This window comes from Paracoccidioides lutzii (assembly GCF_000150705.2).
Source record: "Paracoccidioides lutzii Pb01 unplaced genomic scaffold supercont2.32, whole genome shotgun sequence".
NCBI lineage: Eukaryota > Fungi > Ascomycota > Eurotiomycetes > Onygenales > Ajellomycetaceae > Paracoccidioides > Paracoccidioides lutzii.
The window spans coordinates 128,734-145,917 of record NW_015440978.1 but is presented as its reverse complement, the minus strand read 5'-3'; the positions used below and the strand labels follow the sequence as shown (position 1 = coordinate 145,917).

General features: G+C 29.7%; 3 protein-coding genes across 3 annotated transcripts; 1 reads left to right on the top strand and 2 right to left on the bottom strand.

Annotated features, from left to right (window-relative positions):
* Positions 1-10,501: 10,501 nt before the first annotated feature.
* PAAG_08345 (hypothetical protein) lies at positions 10,502-11,008 on the bottom strand (the record flags this gene model as incomplete). The annotated part of the gene is made up of 2 exons (XM_015846486.1): positions 10,502-10,685; positions 10,755-11,008. 2 exons carry the CDS (start codon positions 11,006-11,008, stop codon positions 10,502-10,504), a joined length of 438 nt encoding a protein of 145 aa, XP_015701150.1.
* A 2,967-nt stretch (positions 11,009-13,975) lies between these two features.
* Positions 13,976-14,403, bottom strand: PAAG_08344 (hypothetical protein; the record flags this gene model as incomplete). Its single annotated transcript, XM_015846485.1, has 2 exons — positions 13,976-14,176; positions 14,260-14,403. 2 exons carry the CDS (start codon positions 14,401-14,403, stop codon positions 13,976-13,978), a joined length of 345 nt encoding a protein of 114 aa, XP_015701149.1.
* Positions 14,404-14,824: 421 nt separating this feature from the next.
* On the top strand, positions 14,825-16,171 carry PAAG_08343 (hypothetical protein; the record flags this gene model as incomplete). The annotated part of the gene is made up of 1 exon (XM_002789701.1): positions 14,825-16,171. The coding sequence occupies one exon, from the start codon at positions 14,825-14,827 to the stop codon at positions 16,169-16,171; it is 1,347 nt and encodes a 448-aa protein (XP_002789747.1).
* Between the last annotated feature and the right edge of the window lie 1,013 nt (positions 16,172-17,184).

The window sequence follows — 17,184 nt, the reverse complement described above, 5'->3', positions numbered from 1 at the left end:
ACATACAACTTCTTCCTTCATATTCTCTCACTTCTTATTTTCAGAGTATACTATTAATATATCTAGAGTCTCAATCTAGCATTGAGTACAACAGGCAACATCAATCAAGATAGTAGTATGAGCTTTCACTGAATGCATAGCATAATAGATAGCTGTCAACACTGTTATTAGATGCAGCAGCATGACTTGATAATGTGAGACTTTACTGATCTCATTCACTTTGCAAAGAACAAAAAGCTTTAAAAAACAAGCAGCTGACTCAACTCAGAAGAAAAAGCAAGATAGATAAATAATTATTAGTTATCACAATAAGTAAAGAAGCTAAAGATATATTATGCTTATTCAAATATATGACTTATGTACAAGACAGCAAGGACTACAGCATTTCTCACAGTAAGAATAATTATACATCACAGACAAATTACTTAGCTTAAGTAAGTATCACTTACAGAAGATATCTTTAAGATAAAGTCAATTATATGATTAAATAATCATAAACTATGACTCAGTAGATCTGCTAAACTATTATCACATATATGATGATATCAAACACATTAAAAAATAGAAGCACTTACTCAAAGAGTACAGAAATTAATTCTATCATATTAATAAAAGTAAGAAAGAAATGAGAAAATTTTCAAAATCAGAGATAGCAGCAACTACAAGAAATTTATAATGATTCTAATTATGAGATTATAAAGAAAGAAAAGTTTAAAGAGTAAAAGATATCTTTTCTCTTTATTCTTATAGCAATAAATACTTTTATGATAATTATTTCACATAATCAGTCTATTAATATCACTGAATAAATATCATAAGTGTTATCCTCTATATCAATAAACACTTCACACTCATATCTTATCTCTATATTCAAAAAACAACTATCTTTTAGAGCTGCTAAGATCAGCATCTATGAAAAAGAGAGCAACTGTGATGCCAAAACTCTCTATACTAGCTTCTTGTCCTCATACTGTTTATCATACTGCTTATCAAAACACTTTAGAATCAGATTCTCTAAGTCCTCACACTGCTTATTACACTCACTTACTAAAGTACTTATCTTCATATTGCTTATCAAAGCACTTTAGAATCAGCATTTTTTTAAAGAATCAGCATTTCTCAAAAATCTATTCTTTAGCAACAGCACTTTCTGAAGAATAGAATCAGTATTTTATGAAGATTCAGATTACTGCTTTGTTAATCTCTATTTTATAAAAGATTAAAGATAAAATCTATTGCTCCTCATTCATATATATAAATACTTTGAATTCTCAAAGTTTCTTTGAGAGATTCAGTGATTAACTACTATTCAATTCTATATATACATTTTATTCATTGCTATCTTCTTCTCTTCATAGCACTTGCAGTGTCAATATACCTGCCCTTCTACAATTTTAATTATAGAGCTTCTCACGCTTCCTTTTAACACTTAGTTCATTTACCTTAGTGTCCTCACAATTACCTCACACACAAATAATATATAAATATAATAATTATATGACAACTACATTAAAAAAAGTATTAAGAAAAGAACTATTTAAATAGAGTCTTCTCTGAACTCATTTTTTAGAAATTATCTTAGTATTTACTTAAATAGCTTATTTAATTGACAATTGAATATCTGTTTATCTATATCTAGATTGAAGTTATGATATAATACTAATATTAATAACTTTTTTACTCTTTTTAAAGTAGATTTTTTAGATAAAAAATCTCTGAAAATTTTTATTAACTTTTATTTTAAATCTTTGAAAATACTAGTAAGATATCAGAAGTAATTAGAAAGTCTAATTATCTATGAAGATTAGACTAAGATATAATGACCTTGACTGAGAGAAATATAAAATCAAGAAATCTTATATAAAAGAAATAATTTCTTATATCAATTGAAGAAAATTCAAATTGAGTATATTAAGAGATTGTTAATCTCATAAATAAGATAATAGATATTCTAGAAAGAATTAAAGTAGAATAAGATGAGCAGACAAAGCAAATAACTGAATTTAATCAGCAAGTGAACAGCTTGATAGAGAAATAAAATATCTTACAGCAGACTATGAACTCTTTAGTCTCTTAAATCAAATTGATAAACATTTAACAGATATAATAACCAGTCAAGCTTAATAACTCTAGGCATCTCATCAATGAATAAGAACTAATATTTGAAAACTGACTCTCTCAAATGAAATAGAAACTAGCTATCAATGTAAATTATTTTTCAACTAAAGAAAGCTATATTATTAATATTAAAAATTGAACTGAGAAAAAAGCTATCAGATACTTAGCTTCAAAAATAAAGAAAAATTATTTTAAGAAATTTGAAATAGCTAAAAAAGTATTTAAATACCTACAAGAAATATATGAGAATATTAATAAGATTGAGAATATAAAGATAAAATACTGATGACTAATAATGAGAAATAAAGATAACTATCATATATTTATGACTAAGTTCTTATATCTGACAGATGAAGCTCAGATTTATAATAAGGATTATAAAATAGACTTTCTTCACAAGATCTTCTTTACTTTTTAATAAATAATTACAGTTATATACATCAATTGTAGTATTTTTCATGAAGTTCAAGACATCTACATCTGAATTACTCATTATTTTAAAAGTATGTCTAGTCAAAACAACTAATGACTACTCAGTTATAAAGAAACTTCAATGATTTAAAATAGCTATAAAAGAACTTCAGTCATATTGATATAAATAACTGAGAATAGACTAAAGAATAAAGATTGAAAAAGAATATAAAATGCTTCAATTGCTAAAGCAAAGATCATATAATATAAAGTTGCTCATATAAATAAGAGATAGAACTAAAAAAAATAAATATTAAAACTACTGTCATTGATTCAGAAAAAGTTTAAATTTGAAAAAACTCTTCTTAGATAAAATAATTATACTAGAAACTTTAAATATGAATCAATTGATGAGTGAAAATTCTTTTACTATATATACTAAAGTAGCTTTTAATGAATATACTATTTCTACAAAAATATTAGTAGATTTTAAAGCAAATTACAATATTCTTATTGATATAAGCTTTACATATAGATGTGTTAAAGCCTTAGAAGTAAATTTTAATAAGCTGAAGAAGAATTATCAGATTGTGAAACTCAATAATCAAAGAGAAACTTCAATTACAGAAGTCATTTCACTGTATTTTTGAATAAATAAATAAAGATTTCTTAATATATTAATACTAATAATAGATTTGAAAAGCACTGATATAATTCTAAAATAGTTTTGACTGACAAAGCAAGAGATCTGACTAGATATGAAAAATCAATATTTAATATAATCAAATACATGAACATCTGCAGATAATATATCAGAAGAATATAATATAATAATCTCAAGAAAGATTTTAAAGAGATCAGGTATGAAGTCAGAGTATCAATAAAATGCAGACTATTATTACAGACTTATCAATGAGAAATTCAAGCAGAAGATCACAGAAAAATATATAAAAGCTCAATGAAGAAATAAATCAGACAAGTAGTAAAGAATAACATTCATTAAAAAAATAATCTTTCATTATTATGAAAGAAGTAGGAAGTCAAATAAAGCTATTAGTCATATATCATTATATTGAATGAGTTTGAAAAAGCTTGAGATAGTCAAGTAGTATCTTGAGATTAATCTAAAGAAGAGTTTTATCTTATCAGTAATATTCTTCTTTGTATATTCAATTCTTATAGCTCATACAGCAGGCAAGCTGAGATTCTATATAAATTATCACTGACTTAATACAATTTCAAAGAAGAAGAATCAATATCTGATTTCACTAGTTGATAAGCTTAGAAAGCAGTTAAATAAAATCAAATTCTTTATCAAATTGAACATTCATCAAGACTTCTATTGAATATATATACACTCTGAAATTGAAGATTTGATAGCCTTTAGAACATATTATAAAATCTATAAATACAAGATTATATTCTTTGACTTAAGCAATGACTCAGTAATCTTTCAGCACTTCATAAATACTACTCTTTTTAACTACTTGAATCAGTTTATGACTGCTTTTGTGAATAGCCCGCTAATCTACAGCAAAATCTTAATAGAATACAAAAAATATGTCAAGAAAATATTGATTAGATTATGAAAAATTAAACTATAGACAAGCATCTTAAAATGTGAGTTTTATATTCAACAGATAAAATATTTGAGTCTTATTATCACTGATGAGAGGATCAAAGTGAACTCAGAAAATATTATAGTGATATTATAATAAACAGTGTCTAGAATATTAAAAGAAATTCAATTCTTCTTGAAATTTTACAACTTCTATTAATGTTTTATTAAGAAATATAGCTAGATTATAAAGTCACTATTTAAACTCATTCAGAAGAATTAGTTTTTTGAATGAAATAAGATCTGCTAGTGTGTCTTTAATCAAATAAAAAGAGCTCTGTCTGAAGCCTCAATGCTCTATCATTATAACTTAAATTGAGAGATGCAAATAAAGATGAATATATCAGATGATGCTATAGTTGATGTTCTATCTCAGCTATATAAGAATAAACAGTGATATTCTATTATTTTTACTTAGCTTCTATGAGTGAAGTAGAAAAAAATTATAAAATTCATGATAAGAAAATACTAGTAATTGTGAGAGCATTGATAAAATGATGAGCTAAGCTAAAAAATTTTCAGAGATCAAAAAAATTCAATATTCTAACTGATCATTGAGCTCTTAAGTACTTTATAACAATTAAAAATCTTAATATCTAACAAGCATAATGAGCAGAGTTTTTCTTCTGATTCTACTTTCTAATTCAACATCAATCTAAATATCAGAGTATACTAATAGATGTACTGAGTTATTCAAAGATTTAGAAAGATAGTAAGAGTACTCAGATATAACTATTTTTCAAATTAAAAAGATTGAATTTAAAAATCATCAAAGAATCTATTAAAATTAAGACTTTAGATGTAGATATATATATTTTTGATGAAATTAAGATAAGAAATAAAGAGATAGAATTACTAAAATTATAATGTAAAAAAGTACAATAGAAAGAACAGTATTGAGAACTGATAAATGAACTTTTGTGTTTTGAAGAGCACTTAATGATATCAATTGAGAAAGATTCTAATCTCTGAACACATCTTTTAAAGAGATTTATAAGCAGTCATCAATTGCACATTTTGAAAAGAAAAAGCTACACTTGCTGATGAAGATAAGATACTACTGAAATGATTAAATCAAAGATATTAATCAGTATGTGAATAATTGTCTGATATACTGACAAATGAAGATCTTTTATAATAAAACTTCAAAACTGCTGAAGCTGCTATGTATTCTCAGTAGAGCCTGACAGCATATATCAATGAACTTTATGAATAACTCTATAATAAAAAAAGGTTATAATATAATATTGATAATTATCTATTGATTAAATAAGAAATCTATATCTATTTCTATTATAAAAAAGACAAATATCAAAGAGCTGATAAAACTATTCTTGAAGCACTACTATGAGTATTATGAAGCATCAGATTCAATTGCATTAGACTATGAATCACAATTTATCTCAGACTTTTGAAGGGAGTTCATCAGATGATTGAGAGTTAAACTAAAGCTATCATCAGCTCATCTTGCATAAATAAATAGTCAGATTGAGATTGTTAATCAATATCTGATAATCAAGCTCTGTTCATATGTAAACTATTATTAGAATAATTGAAATGAGTAATTGTTAATGATAAATTACACAGCTGAAGACCTGATGAATAAATTAACTAAGATAATACCCTTTCAAACTACTTATAAATATGAATCTTGAATGTTCTTTGATTAAAAGCTACTGTCAAAAACACTACTTAGAGGAGAAAAGCTTAAACAAAAATTTATCAAATAGCATATCATTCAAATGAAGATAATCTGAAATCTATCAGTAAATAATGTGAAAAAAATAAAAGAAATTATAAAATTATAGATCAATAAGCACTGCTAAAAGTTAAACTTTAAGATATAAAATAAGATCTTCTTGTCACTTAAGAACTATAGAACTCAACAGTTTAGCAGAAAGCTCATGAAGTAAAATAAAGACTTCTTTAATATCATTGAGATAGTGAATAACAGCTATAAACTAAGACTACTAAACAGTATAAAGATTTACTTAATATTCTCCTCTGATAAATTATAGAAAGTTATGAATGACTCTTTACTAAGATAATTAAATAAGATATTAGAACTGATTAAGATAAAGAATGAAAATAATTGAGAAGTTGAGAATGTTCTAGCAAGCTGAGTCTCCTATAAGAAGCTTCAATACTAGGTAAAATGACTAGAATTTGATGATAATTCAACATGATATTCAGTACAAAATCTAAAAAGATCTCTACATTTGATTTGAGAATTTGATACTGTAAATTCAATAAAATTAAAGCTCTTAAAGTGATTGAATAAATGACTGAAGGTTTGAAAAAAAGATGACTATCTAGCAGATGAAGTGAATAATAATCTATCAATATGAGAGTATATCTAGACTTCAAAGGAGAGTAATGTGGTAGTGTAGAATAAGATTTATAGCCTTCTCAATAATATAAAATTAAAGTGAATGATAATTGCAACTATTTGAACATAGTAATTATAAACTGCCTAGGTATTAGTATAGCAATTAACCCTACAATTACCTCACACATGAATAACATGTAAATGTAGCAATCACATGACAACTGTGCTAAGAAAAATACTAAGAAAAGAACTATATAAATAGAATCTTCTCTGAACTCATCTTTTAGAAATCATCTTAGTATTTACTCAGATAGCTTATATAGTTAGCAATTAAATACCTGTTTATTTACATATATATTAAAGTTATAATAGTTACTTATCATCAAAAAAACCTAAATTTTAAAATACTGTCTCCGTCATAAGAATTTAAAATTTCTTATCAATATCTCAGAGTGTGTATTAATAAAAAAATCTAAATACTATAAAGATTTCAATTAACAAGAGATTAACTAAAAGTTAGAAGAATATGATTAAATAATAAATCAAGTTACTTGATGAAAAAAAATTATTCTCTCATAGCTGAACATATTAAAGATTTTACAAATTCAATACTTAGATATCAACACATAGATTCTACTATCTTCTCTTCAAAAGTCAATAAGATATAAACTTATAGATTTATTAAATATTTATTTGAGTATAAGAAAGTGAAACAGAAGTTAATGAATTCAAAGAGAATAGCTATTGAAAATATTAAATATACTAATATATAATTTAAATATCTTTAGATTTTATTTGAGCAGTATCAATTTTATACTTATGATATATATAACTTTGATGAGATTAAATTTCAAGAAGGATAAGAATGTGAAAAATGAGTTATAATTACTTTTAAAGAAGTTAACTTTATCATCTTTTCATCCGTTTCAAAAAATTTGATTACAGTCATTGAATGTGTATTCATGAATAATTATATCATTTTATTATTAATAATTTTAATCTTCAAAATATATTTGAAGAATTGACATACATAGATAGATTTACTTAGCAATTATAGAATTACTATATCAGATATTAAATTTATAAATAATGAGATTAAATTTAAATAAATTAAATATTTTAATATTGTTACAGAAAAGAGATAGAAAAAATATTATCAATTATTTTTAATGAATAATTCTGAATTTTATATCACTGAGAAGTTCATATAATATATAGATCTTTATAAGATAATTCTATATAAATTTTTATCATATGTCATTCATTTGCTTCAATTTCTGAATAGTTTATTATTTCAGTAATATAAATATTATTATTCAAAAGTAGTTAACTATATTCTATATCATAATCTTATTAAGTATGGAAAACAGCAGTTTCTATAAAATCTCTTAGCTATATAAAAGCAGATCTTTAAATCTGATATAATAGCTGTAAAATAAGCTCAATATAGTATATATTCATGAAATTCTAATCAAGTTCTTGATACTAATAAATAGTGAATTTCATTACCTCCTTCACTACATATTTATAAAGATGAGAATAATTCAGATCATATATCTATCTCTTTTTCTCAGCTATTCTCATCAAAAATAATTTAAAAGCTAAAATACTATATTAATATTATAAAAAATACTATATAAAATATTAAAAATACTTTTGAATTAAAATCACTCATTTTGATATATTATTTAAACAAGATATTCAAAGTAACTCTAATTCATACAGAACTTAATGAGTAATAAATTACTGAATTAAAGAACTTTCTCAATATTAGTAAATACTGTAGAGCTAAAATAATCTGTCATTAAATTCAAGTAGAGAAAGTTTTTATTTTTAAAGATATCAATAGAAAAATCAAACACTATAAGAATAATGAAGATGAAAAAGAGCAGAATAAAAAACAATAAAAATTTGAAATTAATTTTATGAAAATTAATAATAATTTATTTACATCACTGATAGAAGAGAAATTAAATTGATTTGAAGATGACACACATACTGAGAATGATGTAAATAATCTTTTTATTATATATTAGCTACTAATTATTGATATAAAGTGCAATAATAAGAATGTGATTTAAGATTTTTATCATTTTGATGTTTTTATTATTTTGATGTAATACATTCATATGAAACGTAAATTGTATAGTAGTATAATTAATTATTTTTTTAAAAAAAAGTATATAATTTTATAAAAAAATATATATTTCAAATTAAATTTTTTTAATTATTATATATATTTATTCAATATAAAATTATAATATTTATCTATATAAAATTTTTATATAAATATTTTAATATTTTTCTTTAATATATAAATATATTTTTTAAGTAATTGATATTGATTTTTATAAAAAATATCAGTTTTTTTAAAGGATTTTTATATTTGTAAAGAATTTTAATAATATAAGTTAAAATCTCTTCTTTTATTTCATCATTATACAGTCTGTTTACTTACATGCAGTGGGGGTGACTGCCTCAGCAACATGTGTTTAAGAGAGAATTTAGCTATGTGGATGCGTCTGAATTTAACATTGATACTCAAATGTCTGTATTTAGGTTTTCATTTTAAAACAGCTTCCTTGAAATGTATAAGTAATAAATTCTACTGTGTAGGTTAAAAATGCTATCAAATGCTATCTAGTGCATCATTATATTCTGTATCGATTCATATATTCTAGCTGTTAGGCGAAGGACTGTGTCGTCAGAATAGATATAGCTGACACATTGGGAAAACTAGAAGCTACAAGACTTCTTCATCAAGGCCACTTATTTGAATCGTAATCGCAGTGGTAGATGAGAAGTGGGAAAGCGAGAAAGGAAACAGTTGATGGAACAATTAGAGTAACAGTTTTTTAAGTTGCTTCAATGATAATATACACTGAAATTTTGAGACACAGACAAATATTATCAGAACTTAAAATCACATGCTGACAGTAACTAATACATAATCTTTAACGCTGTTCTGAGCAGGGGCACTCAGAGCAAGGACACTCATTTTGTAATTAATGAACCGTCTATCTAATTAATCCTCGTGGATGAAATCTAGACTAAAGAACATCACGAATTTATATTGACTTTCCAGCACCTTATCAACAATATATTTGACAGAGCCTAGACTACCTTATCTACAGAAAGTTACAGTTGAACTGCATGTCGTGTTCTGCCAGACAAAGATCCCTATCAACAGCTCACCCATAGAAAGAACTGTAGGGGTTAGCACATATACCTATTAAAATCGAATCCTCAAACGTCCTTGGCGATGTGTCAGTACGTACGTCATGTGTGTCTAACCGGAGAGATGGAACACATGGATGCAACAATCCCCGCCTTCCCTGGATCCCCGCGGCAGCTCCGCTGACAGACGTGTCATGCGGCAAAAGGCGACCATGAGTAAAAGAGGGGTTGAGTCAAAGGGTAATATTGATATAAATATATGTGGGGTGCACGAGGGTGAGGTTTTATAAGTTATGTAGTGCGGTAAGATAACAATAAGGATAATACACTGGAGGCTGATAAAGTACGGAAGCGAGAAAAATATAAACTAAAATAATTGATGGTAAATTTGGAGGCTGAAATATGTCTCGGATTCTTTTTGGATATCTATGTATGCCGAAGCTCTGGTATTCTGGCTGAGGGATCCATACCAGGAGCGAGGTGCTTGGATCCGAGGCTGGGCTTGCTCTATCAACAAATTGCAGGTAGCGAAGTTATAAGGATTTGTTTACTGGGCCCAATGTGTGCAGGTACTGTGCGTTCACATATACATTACGTATCCATACATGAATCGCATTCCATGTCTCCAATCACGTATGCATGGCCCGCATTGCCGTTTGCCTTTGTGGGCATATGAGGACTTAGCAAAAGCGTGCGTGTGGCTGTGATCCCTTTTGTTTTCTCGCTTAAACCAAAAATGAATTCTTGCCACCTCGACAAAACATGCCTGTTGTGGGGTCAATCGGCATCTGTCTTTGGATCGGTTGGCTAAGGCTGATTTCAATCCATGCATAAAAGAGAAGAGGACATTAGGCGCTGAGCAATGGGGGCGAGTCTGGCAATCCGGTGTCGCTGTCGTGGGTGTTTAGCCCGATCCATCTCAGTGGCTTGTTCACTTCTCCTGGAAGAATGACAGGCTGTCCTGCACTCGATTTGGCGGTGCTTCTTAGCCGTGATGTTTTTGACAAGGGAGCGATAGTAGTTACCCAGCCCCTTAGAAAAACTTGAAGATAAATTAATATTAAATTTTGTGGTATTAGTAACATCCGAGACATCTCTGACAGGCGATTGTCATTGAAGCCAAACCGTTTTTGACCAATGCTAATTGATGGGTGTTTTGCTGTCACCATCCATAGATACTCCACAGTTACTTGTGCTGTTTTAGTCCCACAAAAATATCGGGTTGCAACGACAACATTATAGAGAGGTAATGTAATGTTGGCTATTTTGTTGCTTGTTTCAGCGCTTTTGCCCTTGAAGTTGGAAAATGTATGTGGGAGAAAGGCGGGGTCTGAAACAATATACGGCAAAGCCATAGTTAGGTTCCAGGGTTTGCTTCGTCGCGTTTGACCGGGGGAGAATTTATGGTGGCGAATGCTGTCATGCTGATTTCCGGATCTATTGACCTCCAAAGCCTCACTGTTACCAAAACCGCCTTTGCATACATACACAACTCAGCTATTACTGATGAAGCTTTATGTCGTAAGTTGTTGCAAGTCGATGATGATTTGAGATCGCGTTCTGCAGGAGCTGAGGTCGTTACCGACAAATGCGTGATTCGCCCACTAAGCTCTTCCACCGCGCCTTATTAATTATCTCAGCTCAAATCATTTAAATCTGTAATAAAAATTAGCTACAACAATCAGACACTGATTTCCAGAATAGGGAAGATGTCTGTACAAAACGTAGTAAAATTCAGAGCAAGTACAAAAATATTTAATTAAAATTACGTTTATTAATTCCAATTTTCATAACAAAATCAATAAATGTAAGCTTTACTAGAGACTTTATATAATTATTTTATTTACTTACTTTAGAGTCTATATACAGTAGCTTTATTTTATTCTTCTCAACTAGATCACAAAGAATATAACTGTATATTTTATTATAATAAAAGTTTTTTATTAATAAATTAATTTTTATAAAATTTATAATTTTATTATTTATCAGTGGTTATATATATATATTATCTTTTTTTATTAGTAGATTCACACTTATAGTATATTTTTTTATTGCATTAATTTATATATAACTTTATTAACAATGATAATTCAATTATTATAATTGAATTGATAGTTAAAATTTAATTCTATAAATATTATAAAATAAAATCTATTATATATTATTATACAATTCAAATTAATTTACTTAAATAATAGCAGATTTTCTATTTATTATTATTATTATTATTATTATTATTATTTGAATATATATATAATCAATAACTATAATGACTATATAAAGATTAAGTTGAATATATAATTATACAAATTAATTATATTAATTATATCAAAACTTTAACTAGTTATAGTTATGTTAACAATACTTATATAATAAAGAAAATTTAAATACAAAAATATAAGTAATTAATTATAAAATTTATATTAATATAATCTATAACTATCTCAATCAATATTTAATAAAGATATAATTTATCTATTCATTTTTATTATAAAATTTTATATGTTTTTTATAAATTCAAAAAAACAAAATGTTAATTGTAATACTTTTATATTTAACTACATTTATAATAAAAATAAGAACATTTACTTTATATGTCAGAATATTTATTACATTTATAATAATTTTTGCATGTAAAATTTTTTATAGTTTTAAAATATATATATAAAAATCTAGTTGAAAAATAAATATAGTTTAAGTCAATACTATTACAAAAGTTTAAATTTTTAAATATTACTTATTTTGTAATATAAATAAAGATAATTAAATCTTATAATATTTAAAGTAACTTTATTAACTACTAATAAAATTATATTTAATTTAGATTGAGTTATTTAATAGTAAAATATTTTATTTCAAACTTTTATTTTTTAAATAATTAATTTAATAACTTTATATTATTCTGAGTTTTACAAATACTAAATAATTTATCAGATTTATAAGAGATGAAAAAAATCAAACATTTTATAAAATACAGATTTAAAATTTTTATTTTATATAATAAAAAATTTTAATTAAGATTTATAATTATAAAGAGCATTATTTTTATTTTAAAACATAATATTAAAATTATCATTGTTACAAATAAAAAAAGTAAAAATATAAAAAATATATTCAGTGTTCAATACCAAAAAAATTTAAATAGTTTAAAATTTTATTGTTCTATCTTCTGAACAGTCTATTATTTAATATTTCAAGATTTCATATTTTTAGTTTATATATACTCATAAGCTCTACACTCATACAGTAATTATAATACATTTAAACATTGAAAAGCTTTTCTATTTTAATTTTAGTATATTTAATTTAATTTAATTAGACATGGTTAAATATAACTAAATGATTTAAATTAAATTTAGTTAAAATAATTTGAATTTTGTAACTGTACATTTACAGATGACATTATATGGTTTCCAGCTTAGGAATAGTGGCAAGTTATATGTGGGGTAGGCCCATAGCTAGATAACGCGCGCCAGATAGTATTTCATCAGATTTTAGATTTCTTCTATAGGATTTGAACTCACGGCTTTTGATTTCTCACGTTACATGTCATTCAAACACCTCAACCATTCGACCAACAGGGGCATATTTGTATTGAGGATTTCATCATAGAACTTCTGCTTTTCATTTTATATGTTATCACTTTCAATTTATTTTGCTATGAGGATTTTTTTTTTATATTGAATAAATTATAGAGTTAGTTAATATAATAGAAATTTTGATAAAATTTTTTTCTATCTTTAAATTTACTGATAATCTTTGCTATAATTGATATTTTTTCAAGTGAAATAAATTTATTAGATTTATATTGACTTTTTCAATAAAGAATTCATATTTTTACTAACTCTTATCTATTCAATTTTATACTAATGATATATGATCTTTAATTTTTTATTAGTTTTTCATTGTTATTATAATTACTCTTATCATTTCACATGTCATCTTTAACTAGGTTATTTTAAAGTTTATTATTGATTTATTTTATTTGCAAATTATATAAATATTGATAAGAATCCTCTATTTTATATCTGACTTTCAGATATTTGTTGAGTTTGTTCTCTTTTATTTGTTATATATTTCTTTGATAGATTAAATATTCTACTTAATTCAAAATTGATTATTTCAAAGTATCACAAGAACATTCAGACACATGTAAACAATACATAGAGTCATTATCAGCACCATTATTCTCAGCTTTTCAGAGAGGTTGTATTGAACTAGCCAGCTGAAATCTAAACTAAATTTATGGGGAGGCACGTGATTAGGGTCCGGGCCTTAGCAGTTTGTTATACGCCCGCCCCGCTGAGCTAATCACAGAGTAATCAACCTGCCAAGAAAGCCAAGCCACTAGAGTGCGCATCGCCTTCCGCCGGTACCAGATTACCGGCCAGCCCCCCGCAGAGGCGTCGATACACGTCCAGATCTGGCGTATTGCTCGTACCGTACCAGCCTAGCCAGCGCCCACCAGTTGCTTTCCTCTTCCCGGAATGCGCCTCAATAATCCATGGGCTCGTCGTCAACGGCTGACCAGTAATAGTCAGTAATCGCTTCCACCACCGCCAACCCCGGTTTGCCAACTTCTCATCATCATTATTATTCTCCCAACAAACCGTCCGCGACAACGCTGTCGTCCTCCTCCAGCACTCTGCTCAACCACCCCAGCTGGACGTGGAATTGGTGGCCCCTCCGTCACTTTGCCTCCGTCTTTTCCGTCCGTGTATGTATGTTTTATCACGATCACCAACAGCATGACTTTGGTGCCTCTACCTTTTTTTCTTTTTCTTTTTCAATTTTTTTTTTTGCTCTTGTGAACTTTGAGCATTTATACGACCGCGTTTGTTGAAAGTCTACCGGTCAACAACAACCCAAATAACATATCCTTTAAAGCCCGTGATTCCTTTGCTATCCGGAACGGTCCTCAACGATTTTGCAGACGGTCTCTTTGGAAATTTTGGATAAAGTTGCCCATAGTCTCCACGGGGACCACAACGGCACTGGGTGTCTTATCACTGACAATAACCCTAAAAGCAACGCACTTCTTAAAAACGCCTGTCCGGGTATATGCTGCTTGAGTTTGATGCATCTTTGACAGCCATCTCTAAAGCATATATAGGAAGGGTAACCTTTCTTCAATCTATTTCTTTTAAGAAATTTTTTTAGAATCCGCAAAAATGTCTTCTCCTGGGCTGAAAAAGGCCTCTGTGAGCCATCATCACCACCAGCAGCATTTTGGATACCACGAAGACGCTCGAGCTGCAGTGAGGGCCACGCGTTTTGTAAGTACACGGCGACCTAACCGCTCCTCTCCCCACTCAGCAAGTTCCCCCTCTCGTCTCGACGGTTTGGAAGACCCACAACCCGTCTCCGCTGCGAACGATAGACGCTCAGCCTTTGTAACCAACGATGCCATTTTGGCTTTGCAACCAGCACCGAAACCAACTTGGATGCACGCCTCTCCAAACCTAATACAACGTGGGCCGCGAAATGATCGATTTATTCCTGCGTACACGCCGAAGGTTAACAAAATAAAATCGACAAAACACAAGGGCAACATCAGATCGCATCTCAAACGATCGATGCAGAATGACTCGACCTCCATCGATCTAGATCGATCCGTCCTTGAAAACGAAGGATTGGGAATATATACAAACCTCGAACGGGACCGGCGATATAGTGACACGGCCACTTCCCGTCGAACTGGGCCCGCCTCCCACCATAGATCTACAAGTGGGACATCTCAATTTTCGGCCACAACTGGGTCATCTCTGCATAAACCTGGCTCCCAATATGTCCACCCAATGCGCCAGACCCCTCGACCTCATACTCCACCTATTTGTCATTCTTATCAAAATTCTGTTATTGAGAGCGACCATGACGACTCAGTAGAGGCCAGTAGGTTCGGTACTGATTTTGATAACGGGATATCTTTCTCCCGAGAGGTCTTTGCTCCGGTTTTATCTGACCTAAATATCGAACCTCAACTGTATCTAGCCCCGGGAAGCTCATTGACAAACATCGTTTCTCCAACACCGCCAAGTCATACTTTTGATAGCTATGAAACCGTGTCGCCGCTTTCCAGAAGCTCCCTTGATTTCGCTTTTCGTTCAAGGACCCGCACGAACACAGATCCAGCCGCTAGAGCTGCTGCAGTCCAGGCTGCCCGACAAGCATTTGAAGATAAAGAGGCTGCCAAACTGCGCAAGTTAGAGAAGCAAAATATGAAAGCCCAGGATCGTGAACTACGCCGGCAGGAGAAGAGAGAACATCACTTTCAACCACCATTCACCACCTCTTCTACGGGTACATGGTTTAATGAGAATCGAAAATCGTCGGAAGCCAATGGTTCTGGTCGTAGGTCTATGAATGAGAAGACCGAGAAGTCTGGCACCGGCTTTCCGCAGGCCAATATCAGTCATAAATTCGAGAGCCCAAAAAGCACATGGGTTTTATTCGTTACTTGGCTGAGGACAAAACTATTCAAAATGAGCAGAAAATTTAGCAGGAAGAAGAAGACTTGATAGAATTGATTTTGTGTCTCCTATACGGATTGTTAAGCGTCACGCATTCATTTTTGGCACCTTGGAGCGGGTGGAGTTTTGTCTATTTATAATTTTACCTTTTTTTCCCCGTTCCTATATTGCAAATTTCGGCGGGATCAGCGACAAGAGCAACGGCTACTATATACACACATCTATATTGCCTCCTTTCCCCCGCAGAACGGGCCAAGGTTTAGTGTGTGCAGCTATATATGGATATTGGAATGGCGTTCTTTATTTAGGTGTTAGAGATATTTTCCTCGTGCCTGCAAGGACAGGCTCGTCTTTCCTTTTCTATTGGGGTTATATTTTTCTCTTGGGACTTTGTTACAGATACCATGGGCTTTTCTTTTCTTTTAGGCTACGTCATGGTTTTTTCTATCGTTACATCATCGCCATCATCATCATCATCATCATTACTTTTGGCGTTCATTCGATCATGGAATACAGAGTAGCAACATCATGCCTTGCCAGACATCAGACCAGCAAATTTGCACGGGCCCTGTTGGAAGGCTCTTCAGCAGTATGTTGGCGGGCAACAAACTTTCCTTCGTTCATGTACCTAGCTGATCAAAAAATCTTGGATTTCTGAAAGCGGAATGTTAGGTCTCATTTTAAAACCAAACTCGTCGATAAAGAAATTTGATAACCACTGCATCGACGTCCCTGCCAAGAGTGTCAAGCCTCGGCAATTCTAAAATCGAGCTAGCTCTAATTCCCCAGAAACGAAGCTTGGCATATATCGTTCTTATGTAATCAAGATGGTTCCCACAACGTGATCCTCGCGCTACGGTAGATCGCAACCACCGAAACCTACATACACATTGCTCTTCGATCCTACGGAAGACCGCAACGACAAGATCATCGCGCTCTAGGACCCGTTTAACCCACACCATCCCCGGAGCTATAACTAATCCAGGTAAAGAGAAGTAATTCCTACGCCCGCAGCGAACAACTCGCCCGCACGCGGGGAGTGAAGCGGCGAAAATCCCGAC